The sequence below is a fragment of the Pholis gunnellus genome (genome assembly GCF_910591455.1).
Source record: "Pholis gunnellus genome assembly, chromosome: 1".
Classification (NCBI taxonomy): Eukaryota; Metazoa; Chordata; class Actinopteri; order Perciformes; family Pholidae; genus Pholis; species Pholis gunnellus.
Window position 1 is genome coordinate 6,949,698 of NC_136528.1, and position 15,934 is coordinate 6,965,631.

At 39.9% G+C, this 15,934-nt stretch overlaps 1 protein-coding gene across 1 annotated transcript; it reads right to left on the reverse strand.

Annotated features, from left to right (window-relative positions):
• Nucleotides 1-611: 611 nt before the first annotated feature.
• Nucleotides 612-15,912, reverse strand: LOC306699548 (uncharacterized protein). Its single transcript, XM_079164183.1, has 15 exons — nt 15,847-15,912; nt 13,397-13,560; nt 12,378-12,568; nt 11,643-11,747; nt 11,157-11,295; nt 9,406-9,556; nt 9,143-9,275; nt 7,431-7,583; nt 6,514-6,551; nt 6,339-6,368; nt 6,075-6,241; nt 4,995-5,473; nt 4,738-4,837; nt 2,676-2,940; nt 612-2,205 (listed from the first exon to the last, which is right to left on the reverse strand). Exons 2-15 carry the CDS (start codon nt 13,526-13,528, stop codon nt 2,123-2,125), a joined length of 2,166 nt encoding a protein of 721 aa, XP_079020309.1. The 5' UTR covers nt 13,529-13,560; nt 15,847-15,912; the 3' UTR covers nt 612-2,122.
• Nucleotides 15,913-15,934: the final 22 nt, after the last annotated feature.

Genomic DNA, 15,934 nt, shown 5'->3' on the forward strand with positions numbered 1-15,934 from the left:
TACTCCCTTACTAGTTTTTCTGAGCTTTCAGTAAAATTATAAGCAAAACAGTATTTCAACTTTCCATCTATTGATTTTGTCTGTGAAGGGCAACGTACACAATTCAGACGTTAGAAGTCAAACTACCAGAACATATGTCAAAGTTTTTCATCATGTTTTAATTTATACATTTATCTTGACATAATAAACAGTTGTCTTATATTTCTATCAATAACACAAATTGTAATTTTATTTTGATGGATTGTGTTTGATTTTATTATGGTCTGTAAGTTGTTCGATATGCCTTTTAATATTGTTGGTTGTCTTACTTATGTCAAGCTTTTTGTAACTTGGTTTTTGAAAAGTGCTCTCTGATTAACATTATAATCATTAGTACTTGTAGCATTATTGTTATATGTCATGTTGTCAATGCCTAAGTAAATATAAAATAATAAAAAGAGGCTTACATACCCCTTTCCTCGTTTAACACCGTCATTATTTTTGCTTTGTTCTAACCAGCTCCTTCTTTGTGCTGCAACATTTCTTAAAATCTTGAAATAGATGTCTAACTGACCACCAGCCTTCACAGCTTTGTAGCCGAACAAATCAACAAAACATAAACGTTTGCAAGTGTTTAATGTCACATTAACATTTTATTATAGAAAAATAGACTTTTACATTTAATGTGAAGAGGGATACACGTCACACAACCACCGGCACTATGTTACCGTCTCATGCAGGTTTAGGTCTGAGACAGGTTTAGAGGGTCAAAGTGTCTTTTTGAATAATCAAAAATGTTTTTAAAATACCCCTAAACTTTATCCACAATGTTTGTAATAGGTAAACATTTTGAAAACAGCGAGCAGCAGGAAAGCAGTGTATTTGTTATTCCCTGCTCAAAAGTTTGTAACATCCAACAATACGTAGTCTGGTTAGCTGTTAGCTGTTTTCTTTTTATTCTCTTCTAATAATGTATGCAGACAAAATACTGCATGTGCAATGAACTCTAATACATCCAGCATTTAAACAGTAAAGGACACAAAATAGGACATTTTAACTTATAAATTCTTTAAAAAATATATATATTTTTACATTTATTTGCTTAAACAGTAGACTGCAGACAGGAAGTGATGGGAAAGAGAAGAATGACATAAAACAAAGTTCACATACTAGAACCAACGATGTTGCAATTACAAGGTCAGCTTATTATTGTATCTCATCTCACCAGTAAAGGTCGGATGCTAAAGGATGCGACAGACAAGGTATAGTCACACATTTACGTCCCGGAGAGTATCAGGACCTCCAGGTCGACACATTTATGTCCCGTAGACCATCAGGACCACCAGGTCGACACATTTATGTCCCGTAGACCATCAGGACCACCAGGTCGACACATTTATGTCCCGTAGACCATCAGGACCTCCAGGGCGACACATTTACGTCCTGGAGACCATCAGGACCTCCAGGACTTAAATGTGTGACTACCTTGTCTGTCGCATCCTTTAGCATCCTACCACTACTGGTGAGAGGAGATACAATAATACAGATCAGTCAATGTGAGTAGGGCTGGGCGATGATTCAATATGATCATTTATTTGCTTTCAATGGATTCATATCTCGATGAAATCATATATTGAGATTTAGTGATGAAGAGCACATTAACTCACAATTTCTCAGAAGAATTCTGTTTATGCAAATACCCCAGTGTAGATAAATCAAACTGTTGTCTTCATCTGATTACTCTGTTTTTGTGTGCTGGAAATATATATATATATATATATATATATATAGTTTTTTCCTCTATAATTTCACTTTTGCAATGAACTTCTTCATTTAATGACAAAATACTCCGTACTTCAGTATTTAATTCAGGGAGTAAACAAAAATAGGTTATACCATGATGTTATTTCACATAGACTATTTATACAATTTCTAGAAAACATGCATTATCAGGATTTATATCGTTATTGAGATACGAAATTATTAGGATTCTGGGCATTTAGCTCAGCAGTAAATGTGAACAGTGCAGCAGTTATTTTATGATTTTTTGGGGAGTTTTTTTGACAGTACTGTAGTGTGCTCTCTGCTTTATTTATGTCTCTGGAAAAACGTAACATACACAGATCATCAGCCAGCAGCATGCTCAGTAAAGGAGGATGACTTGAAGAAATACACCGATAGTTGTTAAAATCACTCCTGCTGCCATGGACGAGGCCTGTTCTGGAGCTGCAAGAGACGCATTTACAATTACAGTGTTTCCGTGTACATGTTGACATTGAAACAGGATGATTTAACTTGAATCAATACTTAAACTCTGAAAAAAATAAATAGCTGACAATAATTCTTATTATGAATTAAAGAAATAATAAAAGTGGACCCTGACAAATGCAGCTTCTCAAATGTACTGATTTCCTCTTTGGGAAGGCTGACAATGATGAAACAAATATTGTTTGTTCTTAATTAAGAATAGTTATTAAAATCACAAATCTAATGTGCACTTTACCAAAAAAAGATATTTTTCAAACATTTATGATCATTTGTACAGCTGGCAGTTCGAAATTGATATCAAACAGCTGAAGTACGTTGCTCCAAAATAAAACAATCTTAAAAGAAAACTATGATATTGATATTGTATTTCATGAATTATCACAACAACAAAAAATAGACGGAGGCTTGTTTAGAAGATAACTTCTTACCATGTGAGTTGCTGGTGTTGGCTGCTGTGGTAGCAGTTGCAGGGGCAGGAGTAAAAGTGGCGGTCATAGTAGTGGTGATGACGGCTGTCGTGGTCGGTGCAGGAGTGGTGACCACGAGGCTAACGGGGCCTGATCTAATGGTGGAGGAGCTGGTTAACAAACTGTTAACCAGCATTCTGGATTCAACGGAAGAGGTACACAGACTAGGGCACTTCTGAGATGGTAAAGTGGTGATGCAAAGATTGACTGTGCACTGCACGTACATCTGCAAAACACAAAATAAACAAATAAAAATAGACACCGGTTAGTTGTGTGGTGAGGCGGCTCACAAACATGATACGACTTCAACTATCTATAAGACATCATTGGTTGACAGAATACTGTAACAAAACAACAATTATTTTTGATAATGGAAGAAGTGTAAGTTAAGGCAATGTTGAAGCTCAACAAACATGATCACATTAGCAAGTCTGTGTGTATACCAGGCTGTACTAAGGCACAATGGGGCTTTAAGTTAAATGCTAAGTTAAGCATGCAAGCTCATAACAAAGCTAGCATGCTCATATTGTTAACCATGGTTGCGGTCTTAGTTTGGCCAGTGCAAGCACCCTACAATTACCTAATTAATGATAAGCACATGGTTCAGCTGAGGCTGATGAGAATGTCATTAGTTAAATTCGCCATGAGGATCATGCAATCAGTCACATGAGGGAGTGTGCACCTCTGTGTCTGTCCACGGGTAATCTCGCATTCTGCTGCAGCAAACTGCGTTATATTTTGGGTGGCCAGTTATGGCTGCATGCTCAAGGACCTCTCGTGGTTGCGGTGAATCACACTTACTCATAAATCAGTGCCTGTTTTATTCTGCCATTGAATGCCAGCTGACTCCACACTCACTACTCTTAATTAACCAGCCCCCGTCCTGTAGATGCCGCTAATGATACCGCAGCTCATCTACGACAACCATCCGCTACGCTGCGCCCAAAGTCAGGGGACAACAGTTTGCGGTGTGTTTGGCTAACAGCTAACAGCTAACAGAACTACCAGCACACACAGTGCTGAGTGCATTGCCGCTCGTTTTTGAGTCTGAATGAAGTGTGTTTTATAACACTTTTCAACCCATTGGTTGCGTAACACATGACCGGGTGTTAGTTGACTCACTTTTATTGTTTTGGACAGTGTGTTTGTTTGTGTTTAGCTAACAACTAATGAAACTACAAGTGCAAACACTGCTGAATACCTCGCCATCACTCAACCGCTGCTACGCGGGCAGACAGCTTGGTGAGTTTAATTTCATTTTTGACAAGATTGTATGAAATGTCTTATAGAACAACTTCGAGCTGATTGCTTGGGTACATCTTTTGAAGTTGAAGTTTGAATGAAGCATGTTTTATGATGCCTTACAGCCCATTGGTGTCTAGACTGGGAGTTAGCCAGCTGTTTGTTGCAGACACACCTGGCAAAGATTTGCACTCTACTGAGTGCAGCTTTCTAGGTTTCGCATTTTTTGTAAACCAAAATTTAAAAAAAAGTTTGAGCTGATGGGATCACCAAAGTTATTACAATTCACCGTGTTGGAAAGATGAATGTTTGAACCAAATTTGAAGGTAATCCACCCAATAGTTGTTAAGACATTTCACTCAAAACCACAAATGTCGTGGAGCGAGAGGAAAAGTCTGGGTCAAAAGTCAGTCAAATTGATTCTCAGGAAGCATAGACATCTGTATTTCATAACAATGTATCCAATAGCTGTTAAGATATCTCAGTCCGACCAGAAGAGGTGGACCAAATGGTGTAATCATAGGCATTCATTGTTTCAGATGGCTTAATCGGAGCTAAATCTCCACAACATCCTGCAGAAAGTTTCACGACAGCAGCGTGGCCTACATGAGTGCCCTACTCAACGATTCAAACAGAACCAATTCCCACAAATTCTGTATAAAAGGGCAGTACATGAAATACATTTTGTGCTTAGACTTGTTTTGTAAGATTCAAAACAATACCTGGAAGAGGAGAACTGCAAATAATGTATTGTATGAGTGTGTTGCATGAGAGTACAGACCCTTGATCCTTTGGTCTTCACAGAGCTCAAATCAAGGCGGTAAACCTTGGAATTGGTTTGTGTTGTAACAACCTCTAATGTGCTTTCGGAAGACGAACACCTGGAAGAAAAAGAGTGAGAGAAGCATTGGAATTCATAAAAGCTTCTGCAAAACAGAGTCAATGTTTCTTTCAGAGGATTGTATTTCATACAGTATCTGTCCTCCTCAAATTAGTAACCTCAAGCTATTACAGTGAACAAGTTTGATTGTCACTGACCCTTGCTCCATAATGGGGTAGGACACTGCAAAGTCCTCCGTCTCAGACTCCGTGCAATTGATCACCATCATCTCGGCTCGAGCGATGCTGCAGTCGGACATCACGTAGAGGTCCAGCTTGGTGATCCTTGACCCGATGGCCTCGCTGTCATAAGTGGAGGTGGAGGTGCTGTTGCTCTCTGATGGTGATTCTGCTTCTCGACGCACTCGCCCCTGCGCCATCCGGAGGGCGCGAAACCTGGGGATGCGTGTGAATTCTGCCAGGGGCCCCTCTCCTGGCATGTGAAGTTCTAACCACATTCTGACCTCACCGAAGGTGTCCCTCTCTGTTGGCATGCCTAGCTTGTACTGCGGCCCTTTGGCCTGGACTCCAGGGATTCGGCAGGCCAGAGGGAGGACGAGGGAGGGCTTGCGGCTGACCATAGTGTAGGGACGCACACTTTGCAAGGTGTTGGTGTAAACCAGCTCCAAACCCGAGTGCTGGGGGGGGTTTAATCAGAGTTAACATTCAGCTGAATAAAAGGTCAATGCTAAGTATTTTTGAATGTCACAAGTAATTTAACACCAGGCTGAAAAGCGGTGTTATCAGGTGTGATCAGAAGTGTGCTCTCTTGCACCTGTGACCAAACCCAACACTGTCCTGGAATATACCAGTACAAGCTAAAGTTAAACCACTTGAGCTAAGCAAAGACTTTAGGACTTTTCAGATTATCAGAGGGTGTAAAATTACTCTCAAAGTACTGCTGTGATCCCTTTGTTAGTCACAGATAGATGAAGATATAAACTACACAGCATGAAACTAATAATGTTTTATTCAAGTCCAATAATTTACATTTTGGGATAGCCAGTTATTTAAGTCTTTTTTATGGTCATATCTTATCGTATATAAACACGTGAATGCAACAATTATTTTCGGTGCATGTCGATATAAAGTTTTAAATTGTTTTTATGTTGGGCATACAACATTTGGAAACTAGAAATCACCCACTCTTTATGCAGCGCAATGCACGTAAAAACGTCCTTTTTGTTGCCTTTTAAAAAAGAAAATGAAAGAAAGACAGAGAAAGGTGGAGCATCTTACCACAGCCTTGGTGCCGCAGCCAGTCAAAGAGATAGTTGCAGTCAGGTGTGTGCTGTTGTGGGTGACGGGACAGGTGGGGCTGTTGAGCTGCAGCTCTTCCAGGTTGATGTCCCTCAGGGAGGCGACAGGCATCACCAGCGTCATCGCCGTCTTCTCACACGTCAGCACTGCAGGTCGACAGCAGCAAAGTCTTATGAAGTAATGAAGTCACTCAAAATTTGAATCACACGCTGAAACACTTCAATACAACAATATTTTCTCAACCTGTTCCATCAGGTAGGGTCCTCATCTCCCCTGAAAAGATGAAGAAAAGCATATTTTAGTGGTCGAAAAGTTAGTTAACCGTCAGTATTTTCTGAGGTTAGGCGCGGTTCATTGTGAGCAACAGTGAAGCATGACTGACATTCTCGTGATGCTTCTAAGAGGCTGAAGGTCTTACTTTGGTACAGCCACACGCATCGAGGCTCTGACTGCAAACTGGAAAGACAAGAAGTGCAGATCAGACGAGGTTGTGCTAAATATGGACTTTTGACTGGCAGTGTCGGCGGGAACTGTAAAGTATTTACACTGAAGTTACAGGTTTTGGATAATTGACACAATATGAATACAGTAAGGAGACGTGGGACAATGAGCGTGACGTGAAACAGATGTTGTCAAGATGTTGTAGTTATATGGTTTGTGTTTTAACACATGTTTTTTATGTGTACTTTATGCACATTTGTGTAAGTAACTAGTTTACGATAACAAATTACAGCCTTTTGGTATACCTGGATATATTTGAGCATTTTGTTTTGCTGATTTCAAATTTATTCTGATGGCTTTAGTTTGCTTTTGTGGAAACATCAGACAATCCCTGCAGTGAAATATGTTTTTTTTAGCTTGTTTTTCTAATTCTAAACAAAGGAACATTTCCACACATAAAATTCACCTCTGCAAAGCCTTTTGATTTGATCAAGACATTTCTCATGGTACACTTAAACATACACACGTATACAGTAAATACAAAATAAAAGAGGTAAATAAAGAGGAAGTGTTCTTTGAGTGTTTTTTATGGGAATGTGGATCTTTCAGATCAGTTTGAGGAGTGACTCAGTGGTTTGTATGCTCCACATTTAATCATGTGTCATGCAGTGGGACTCGCACTGGTCTGATCTTGGTCTTGACTCGATACACTCGGGTCTTGGTCATGACTTGGTCTCGGTTGATCTTGTTTTTGGTGTACACTTAACAGTACTAAAATACTGGTACTAATTACACTATAGTATATAATGTATTATAAACAAAGGGAAATATGTGTATTCTATAGGCTATTTAAAAAGTGTCTTTTAAAAACATGTTACTCATGTAACAACGTACCTTTTGGTCTCCGCAGCAAAGCAGATGGGCAAAAGCCGGGGCAGTTTGTTTTCGGAGCGGATCCAGGCCATCGTCATGGCTGCCAGGGGGCCGATCGATTTGAAACCAACCCTGTAGAGTTCAGGGGGACCGACCACCGCTACCTCCAAAACACTGGAAACACAGAGAGAAACATTTCATTTACTACTTTTTTTTATCGTATAATGGAAATTTCGAACCTGTTTGATTTGATTTGTTTCCATGCAATCAGGTGCAAAAAATAGATATCGTTTAGACCGTCATCCCCGAAATGTAATTCAGAGTCAAAGATATCAGGAATTTCTGATATCTGCTGGCACAGCAGGACTGGGAGGGTATTTCTGCCCAGTGGCACTTTCCAGCTCTTCCTGGGAAACCCCGAGGTGTTCCCAGGCCAGATTATATGTATAATCCCTCCAGTGTGTTCTGAGTCTCCCTCGCGGCCTCTTAACTAGTTGGACGTGCCCAGAAAAAAAACTTTAGGAAGCTTCTAGGCGTACAAGGAGGCATCCTGATCAGATACCCGAACCACCTCAGTTGGCCGATTTTGACGCAAAAGAGATGCGTCTCTACTCCGGATGTTTGAGCTCCTCACCCCATCTCTCAGGCTGAGCTCACCCTACGCAGGAAGCTCATTTCATTCACTTGTCTACACAATCTTATTCTTTAGGTCAGGTCCCAAAGCTCATTGTTCAAGGTGAGGGTCGGAATGTAGATGGACTGGTAGATCCAGAGCTTTTTCTTCCAGCTGTGCTTCCTCTTCGCCACAAGGGTCCGGTACAATGCCTGCAGCACTTTCCCCTCATGAACAAGACCTCAAATACTTGAACTCTTGAAATATTTGAGCAGCAACCTGGAGGGTTGTAATCCACCAATTTTCTTGCAGAGAATCGTCATGTCGTCAGACTTGGAGGTACTGACTCTCTTCCCGACCGCTTCGCCCTCTGCTGCAAACCGTCCCAGTGCGTGCTGAAGGTCCCGTTCTGAAGGAACCAACAGAACCACATCATCTGCAAAGAACCGAAACATAATTCAGGGGTCCCCAAACTCACAGAAACTGTCCATGAAAATCACGAACAGGATTGGTGACTAGGGGCGACCCTGGCGGAACGGGTTTGACTTTGTGTTGAGAATCCGGACACAGCTCTCACTTTGGTTGCACAAGGAGAGGGTGGCTCGGAGCAACGACCCCGGTACCCCGTTTTTCTGAGGATTCCCCATTGGAGATAAATAACATGGATGAAAGCAGCGGGAGGTCGGTGACTGTTGAGCCCACGTCTTCACAGAGACCTGGATCCATCGTGGTCCAGGATCGAGCTGCACTTGACGGGCGGACAGCAGGACAGAGAGCGGGACTCCGGTGGGACGAGAGGAGGTGGAGCTCGGTGCTCAAACATCAGTCGAAGTGATGGACAATGTTGAAGATGGCATGTTTTCCGACTATGTTTGTGTTTTTGATGCAAATTCAAAAAATGCACTTCAGGAATGCAATACTGTGTTTTTCTTGGGATGCAAATGGACTACAAATGCATTTCGTTGTGCATCCTTGTGTTGCATAATGACAATAAATGATCCTTGGATCCTTGAATGTCGTACGCTTAGCAGATTGTAAAGCCCTCTGAGGCATTTGTGATCTTGGGCTATAGAAATAAATGTAGTTGAATTGAACTGTATATTTATATACAAGGACCCACCTCTCCCGCTGTGACGTGAAGTCAGTGTTGAATTGCACCTCCTGGTACGGCAGGACAAACAGCGTGGTGTCCTCTTTGGGGGTGTCACCTGTTGCCAAAGCTTCATCGGTGCAGCTGTAAGCCGACTCCTCCACTAAAAAGGAAGGAAAGAGAATAAGAGACGTTTCTGTTATTTGTTTTAACAACATCCTAATTCTGTTTGCTCCATGACATACAGGAAACATGCAGTATTAATGCTGCTACAATCTGACTGACGGACTCACCAGTGAGAGAGAGGTGCACAGGGACGGAGCTGAGGGGTTTGTTGTCTTGGATGTGGCTTATTTTGGGCGCAGGAATGTGGTCCTCTGCCATCAGGTAGATGAAATACTGTCCTACTGGTGCGTTTCCAGTGAATGTCAACATGCATTTCTCCTGGTAAAAGAGTTTAGACAAACAGAACGTTTTCACTGAACTGAAATACCTTCAAAACAAGAACGTCATAACGGTGAAAGGAGATCCTTTGTGAATGGTTTACAAAGAAAATGAAGATGTACAAGAAATAATCGAGGCATTGGCATTCGTGTTCAAGATGAATTCAGCTTTAGCAGCTTTAGCAGCTATAGCGCCGCACGCTGCTTTCATCGGAAAAGAGTTGGCAACAATGGGCTGGTCTGTTTTCGGTTGGATCATTTTAAAAGTCTAGCTTAAGTCTTTCTTAAGATTACCAACCCTAGCTTTAAGGAATATAAATTGAAAATGACCAAAAGAGATGAGATCCTCAAACTTTCTTTTACTAAACATATTCCTATCTCATAGTCAAAGTTAAAGAATATTCCATCATCGTCATCAACATCCCCATCATCACCATCATCATCATCATCATCCGCTACACACATGATGATTTCTTTAAGACTAAAGTGCCCAACAGTATAAAGTCTCAACCAACTACAACAGTAAATTGCTGTTTACAAGTTTTTTGGATGAGCAATAAGAAACACAATAATTTAATAGTATGACACTCTGAATTTGGTAATTTTGTATAAATAGTACATTTGAAGAACATTTTTCTAATACTTGGACATTTTAACCGCAGGATTGATACTTTTAGCACAATGAACTTTCATTTTGTGTTGGTGTTGGCGGCCCCTGTGGACAAAAGTGTTTCCGAGCACTAGGGTCCCATTAGAACACCTCATTTTACTGGACCGGTCTCTGCTGGAGGATCTGGGTCTGCCCATGGACCGGTCTCTGCTAGAGGATCTGGGTCTGTCCATGGACCGGTCTCTGCTAGAGGATCTGGGTCTGTCCATTGGTGGACCAGGTCTCTACTAGAGGATCTGGGTCTGCCCATGGCGGACCAGGTCTCTGCTAGAGGATCTGGGTCTGTCCATGGACCGGTCTCTACTAGAGGATCTGGGTCTGCCCACGGTGGACCAGGTCTCTACTAGAGGATCTGGGTCTGTCCACGGTGGACCAGGTCTCTACTAGAGGATCTGGGTCTGTCCACGGTGGACCAGGTCTCTACTAGAGGATCTGGGTCTGCCCACGGTGGACCGGTCTCTACTAGAGGATCTGGGACTGCCCACGGTGGACCAGGTCTCTACTAGAGGATCTGGGTCTGTCCACGGTGGACCAGGTCTCTACTAGAGGATCTGGGTCTGTCCACGGTGGACCAGGTCTCTACTAGAGGATCTGGGTCTGTCCACGGTGGACCAGGTCTCTGCTGGAGTTTCTGGTGTATAATGAACTATTTGTATGATTATAATAATTATGCATGTATAAATGAAATGACATCATATGTATAATGATTCAGAAATGTGCCATACTGCATATTAAATATTTACACTATTTGTCTGTAATACTTTTGTACTTTTGACAGACTTTTAATTGTAACAGAGTATTTCTACACTTCTGCTTGAGTTAAAGATCTGAGTAAATACTTCTGCCCCCACTTGAGATGATGATGATGATGTTTTTTAATAAATAACCGTGTTGTGTTATGTGTACTGTTCATGGAGGAAGTTGGACTCACCTCATTCAGCTCGATGAAGGAGTGCCGAGTGCAGCTGTGACACTCTTCGTCGTCGGGCCGGGCAAAGCGACACGTCACCCTGTCACCATCCAGGTCTTTGACCGATAAATCGAAGTGGTGAGGGCAGTTCGCTCGGACCCTAAAACAGAATCACAAATACAATTTACGTTTACACTTCAGGTTTTGTTACAGATGAAACAAGATTAAAAGATCAAATGAGTGTTTGTATTGATTAAAGAAACACTAAACATGTTAATAAGCGTGCTTTAGAGGTGCTAAAGAGCCAGGCTAGCTGTTTCCCCCTGTTTGCTGTCTTTATGCTAAGCTAAGTTAGCCGGCTGCTGGTTGTATCTTCATATTACATTTGTAAAACGCATAAAATCATTTTTATGTTAAATTAAAATACGTGATTACAGAGTAAGTTTTGTGTGTGTGTGTGTGTGTGTGTGTGTGTGTGTGTGTGTGTGTGTGTGTGTGTGTGTGTACCTCAGTGGAGGAGGGAGACCAACATAAGCAGGTTGGTTGAGTCTCCCGCTGTTTGCTCGAACCTTCGGTCCTGCGTTCATTGATACGTACATTTCTGTGTTGGACCTAAACATTTGAGAAAAAAGAAAGTGTATTAGAGAAACTAAAACTACTGAGGAAGCCTGATTCAAACCACTACATCAAATGCTTCAGTCGATAAAATAAATAACGTCCAATCACACAAACACTAAGTAGAACATAGTAGATTATAGTTTTCATAGTACATTTGAAATAAAAAAGCAGGATTATTGCACATCTTTATAATCAGCAACGTAAGTAAGACTGATGGTTCTAAGATATTTTTGTAAAGGTGAGATACATAATGTCTATTTTCTTAAGGGAAAAATAAAATAGAGCACTTCAGTTCACTTTAACAGCACGACAACAATGACTAAGCCAGTGAGGAAGTAAACAACCATATCAAGACAATTTCCACAAGTTAGAAGTTCTACTTCTAAAAATGTGAACGAAGAACGAAGACATTGTCCTTGTAAACACTGTTTATCTGAAGTTATGGGCACGTTTGACGCCAAAACATTGCAAAACAGAAAGAAGCAACAAGAAAAGAAACGTGGTTACGAAGAAAACTGTGTGGATGTAAACATTTCAGATGTTTTAGTCCAAAAGTCAAGACAGTGTGTGTGTGTGTGTGTGTGTGTGTGTGTGTGTGTGTGTGTGTGTGTGTGTATGTCATACCCTAAATTTATGGTGGCTTTGTAATTACTGGGGACAGTTTTCTGCCACCGGTGGACACACCAGCCAGGGCTGGGTTTGGTGCCGTTGAACGGTAACGATGTTGTGTGGACCAGACAGTCCTCCTCTGCAGAACACAGTCCAGACAAAGACGGACAGGGACTCGGAGCGATAGCGGTGAAATGAGCCCGAACCTGCAAGAAGCAACGAGACAACATGACAAACTGACACACGAGCACTCATTATTACAATACTGACTCCACTCATTTAACCAACATGTTAGAATAAGGCTATACAGAAACCCACTATGTGTTCGTTTCTGTATCTCCTGTATAGTTATTTAAGAAGGGGAAACATGAAATAGTTATTGTATAAGATTATTATATCAGATGTTACAGCCTAAACAAATTGGGCGGAGCTTAGGAGGTTTACATGGAGGTTGAAAATAATAAACTGATCAGATTTAGTTTAAAAACAAACATCTCGGGTTTCCTGGGTATCCATTACTTTTCTCTCATTTATTTCTGTATTTCATTCTATGTTTTGCCAAGTGGGTGTAAAATACCTGCATTTATAATGAATATATTGCCCTGCATAGATGTAGGTGTGCAACACAATATTTCAGTTACCTGATCTTTTTATATAAATCTATAAATGTGTTGACATGGTTGATGAGCTCTATCATGGCAGGCGCTAAAACATCCCAAAAACAATTAACAATTCAAGAAAGTACAGAGAAAAAGTACACAAGTTTTACAAAACAACTGCCATCACAGAGCTCATCAGCCTGTTGGCGTGATGTTCATATATGGGTGTGGTTTCAACTTCTCACCTGAAGAACATCCAAGTAAGAATGAAACGTTGTGTTTTTTAAACTTTTGTTTCACGGTGTAAGAGTGCAGGTTTTTTCTTTCTTGTATTAGTTCACTGTCACCACAGTTAGATAATAGAAATATAAAACTATTCTGGACTTGAAGACCCAGAGACAAAAGGTTTTTTGAGGAAGAGAACATGTTGAGCACCGTATTCCCTCCATCGCTGTCCAGGGGCACAACGTGGACCGTCAGCCCCAGAGAAGAGGCTTCGCAGGCCGGGCCGAACAGGACCAGAGTCAGGCCCAGCAACAGGAGGCTCAGTTTGAATTTTCTCCGCATCGCAGCAACTCAGTCGGACAGGAAGTCCGAACCTTTGGGAAACACAGAAACAGAAATGTTAGGTAGAAAAAGAAAACAAATCTGTAAAATAAAAAGAAAATAAATGTGGAAATTTGTATTATTTCTATATATATTTAGATTTTTTTTTTTGCATTTAAATTAATAATCATTTAAACCTATTTTGTACCGTATTTTTTATATAATGTAATTTATATAATTGTATCTATCTCTTTACTTTTCCCAGTTTTTGCTATTTCTTTAATCAATTCATGCACACAAATACTCTACTTTATATAAATAATAGTCATTTATATGGAAAAAAATACAAAAACAAGTTATTATACAAGTAATTATATATTATATAATTATATTATAATATATTATTTTAAATGATATATATATAGAAAATAATGAACAAATAAATGTGAAAAATAAATATAAATGCTTATAATTACTACTTAACTATTTGTCTTCATATTTCCACATTTATTTTCTGATTCTTTTACAGATTCATTATTTTTATGGCACTCTGAGTTATAGTCTGAGGCTCATTATAGGATGTCAAAGTTGCTATTTTCACTGTGCATTGAGTTGAAAGCCAATGAGCAGACATGTTTAAAAATGACAACAAAAGTAATTTTTTTGGCAATTCACACACCCAGAATATCGAGTCCTGACACTTTGTGAAAGAAGTGAGAGGGCCTGTGGTGTGACGCAATCACTGGAATTGTCTTGCAGAAAACATGCGAGACAGAATTATAAAACCTATGAGACGGTCATTGAAGACTTTATTTTCTAGTATTTCGTCACAGTATTGAGGAAAGATGTTTGAGGTTCAGAGAGGTTGTTGAGAGTTTAGATCCTACATTTTAAATACAACCTCAGCTCTCCATCTCTGTATTAATAATCTTTTTTGGCTCAATTGTTGTGAGTGTTAAACATCCATATTTCAGTCAGTCGATGCCAATTGTGTTCCCAGAGTGACTTTGTTCTTCTTGAGCTCTTAACTGATAACTGACACGATGTTCTTAACAAAAACTACCAATTAATGGTTGTGTAACTCGGTTTTCTTTTGTCGTTTCTTCTTCTATTGTTAGAAGTTGTTTGCTGATTAGAGGTTTAAAACAGGAAGGGATTAGGACTTTTAAATCCGTTGCATACGTGTTTCCCGCACACACAAACTCTGGGTTGTGTTTTTGGATCAATCTTGAGAGCTAAAGCACTTCTTACAAAGACATTTTAATGGACTTGCTTTTGTATCGTTTCCTTCTATTGCCCAGATTATTGCTTATCCTCTTTAATGTTTATACTAAATACAAAAATATTAACCAATAATGTTAAATTGCACGTCTTGATTACTTAAAGCACAAGTTGGGCCGATACTGAAGCATCAAAAGACATTTCAAGTGAAGATTAATTAAAACATCGTTATAATTTCAACAACTATAATGAGCAGGTGAAATAATAACTTTAGGGCCAAAAACAAACTATTCCATCCATCCAATTTGAACTTCTATAAAAAATAAAATAAGGTTTTGTTCTGGAGTTTGGACATTTATCTTTGCTTCCGTGAGACAAAGCTGATGATCTTATGTTTGATGAGATGTGTGGTCTCCATTAAAAAAGGTTTATTTGTCAAACCAACTTAGAAGTGAAGTTAATTATTGCTGACACATCGTGTGGCAGTACCATCAGTGGTAATAGTACAACCTTACAATGCTTTGAATAGCTTTGTTGAAAGACTGTTCATGTCTTTTACTTTTGTGTTTTCAGAACCGGTTCAGAACTGGAAGAGATACATTTCACGGCAGCGCGTCAGGTATGCCGAGCTTCAAGCACACGTTCAAGGACGGCATTCGTTCACCGTCTGTTACAAAAACACACTGGTTGGCCTTTTATAAAGCAGTGCAACACCTTTTAAAAGATTGATGTACAATATAAAGAAATACATCAATCTATATACTTCTATATTTATTTTGTTGTACACTGAGAAATACGTTTACATCATATCACATTTGCTCCCTAAAACAAAACACTCACCTCTTGTGTCATTAAAGTTTCTGTCGTACGATCACTTTGTTACAAGATTTGAAATGACAGACAACGTAGTTTAAGTTACCTTTGTAAGTCTACTAATGTGTTATTAAACTAATTGTTTAAAATCTCGCCTTCGAATCACATAACAGACAAATTCTGCCAGATTCTTTTTGCTAAAAACCACGTTTGGTCAACTGAAATCTCCACAAACTGCATGAAATAATCACAAACACAAGAGGAAACTTATCAAATGCATGTAAGTTAAATGAATCCTTAATTACCTTAAGACACTCGGCCACACAAAAAGCTTCAAAGTCCCACCTTAACAGTGAGGTGTTGTGTTAAACAGTAAATGTGTTCTCTACAAGC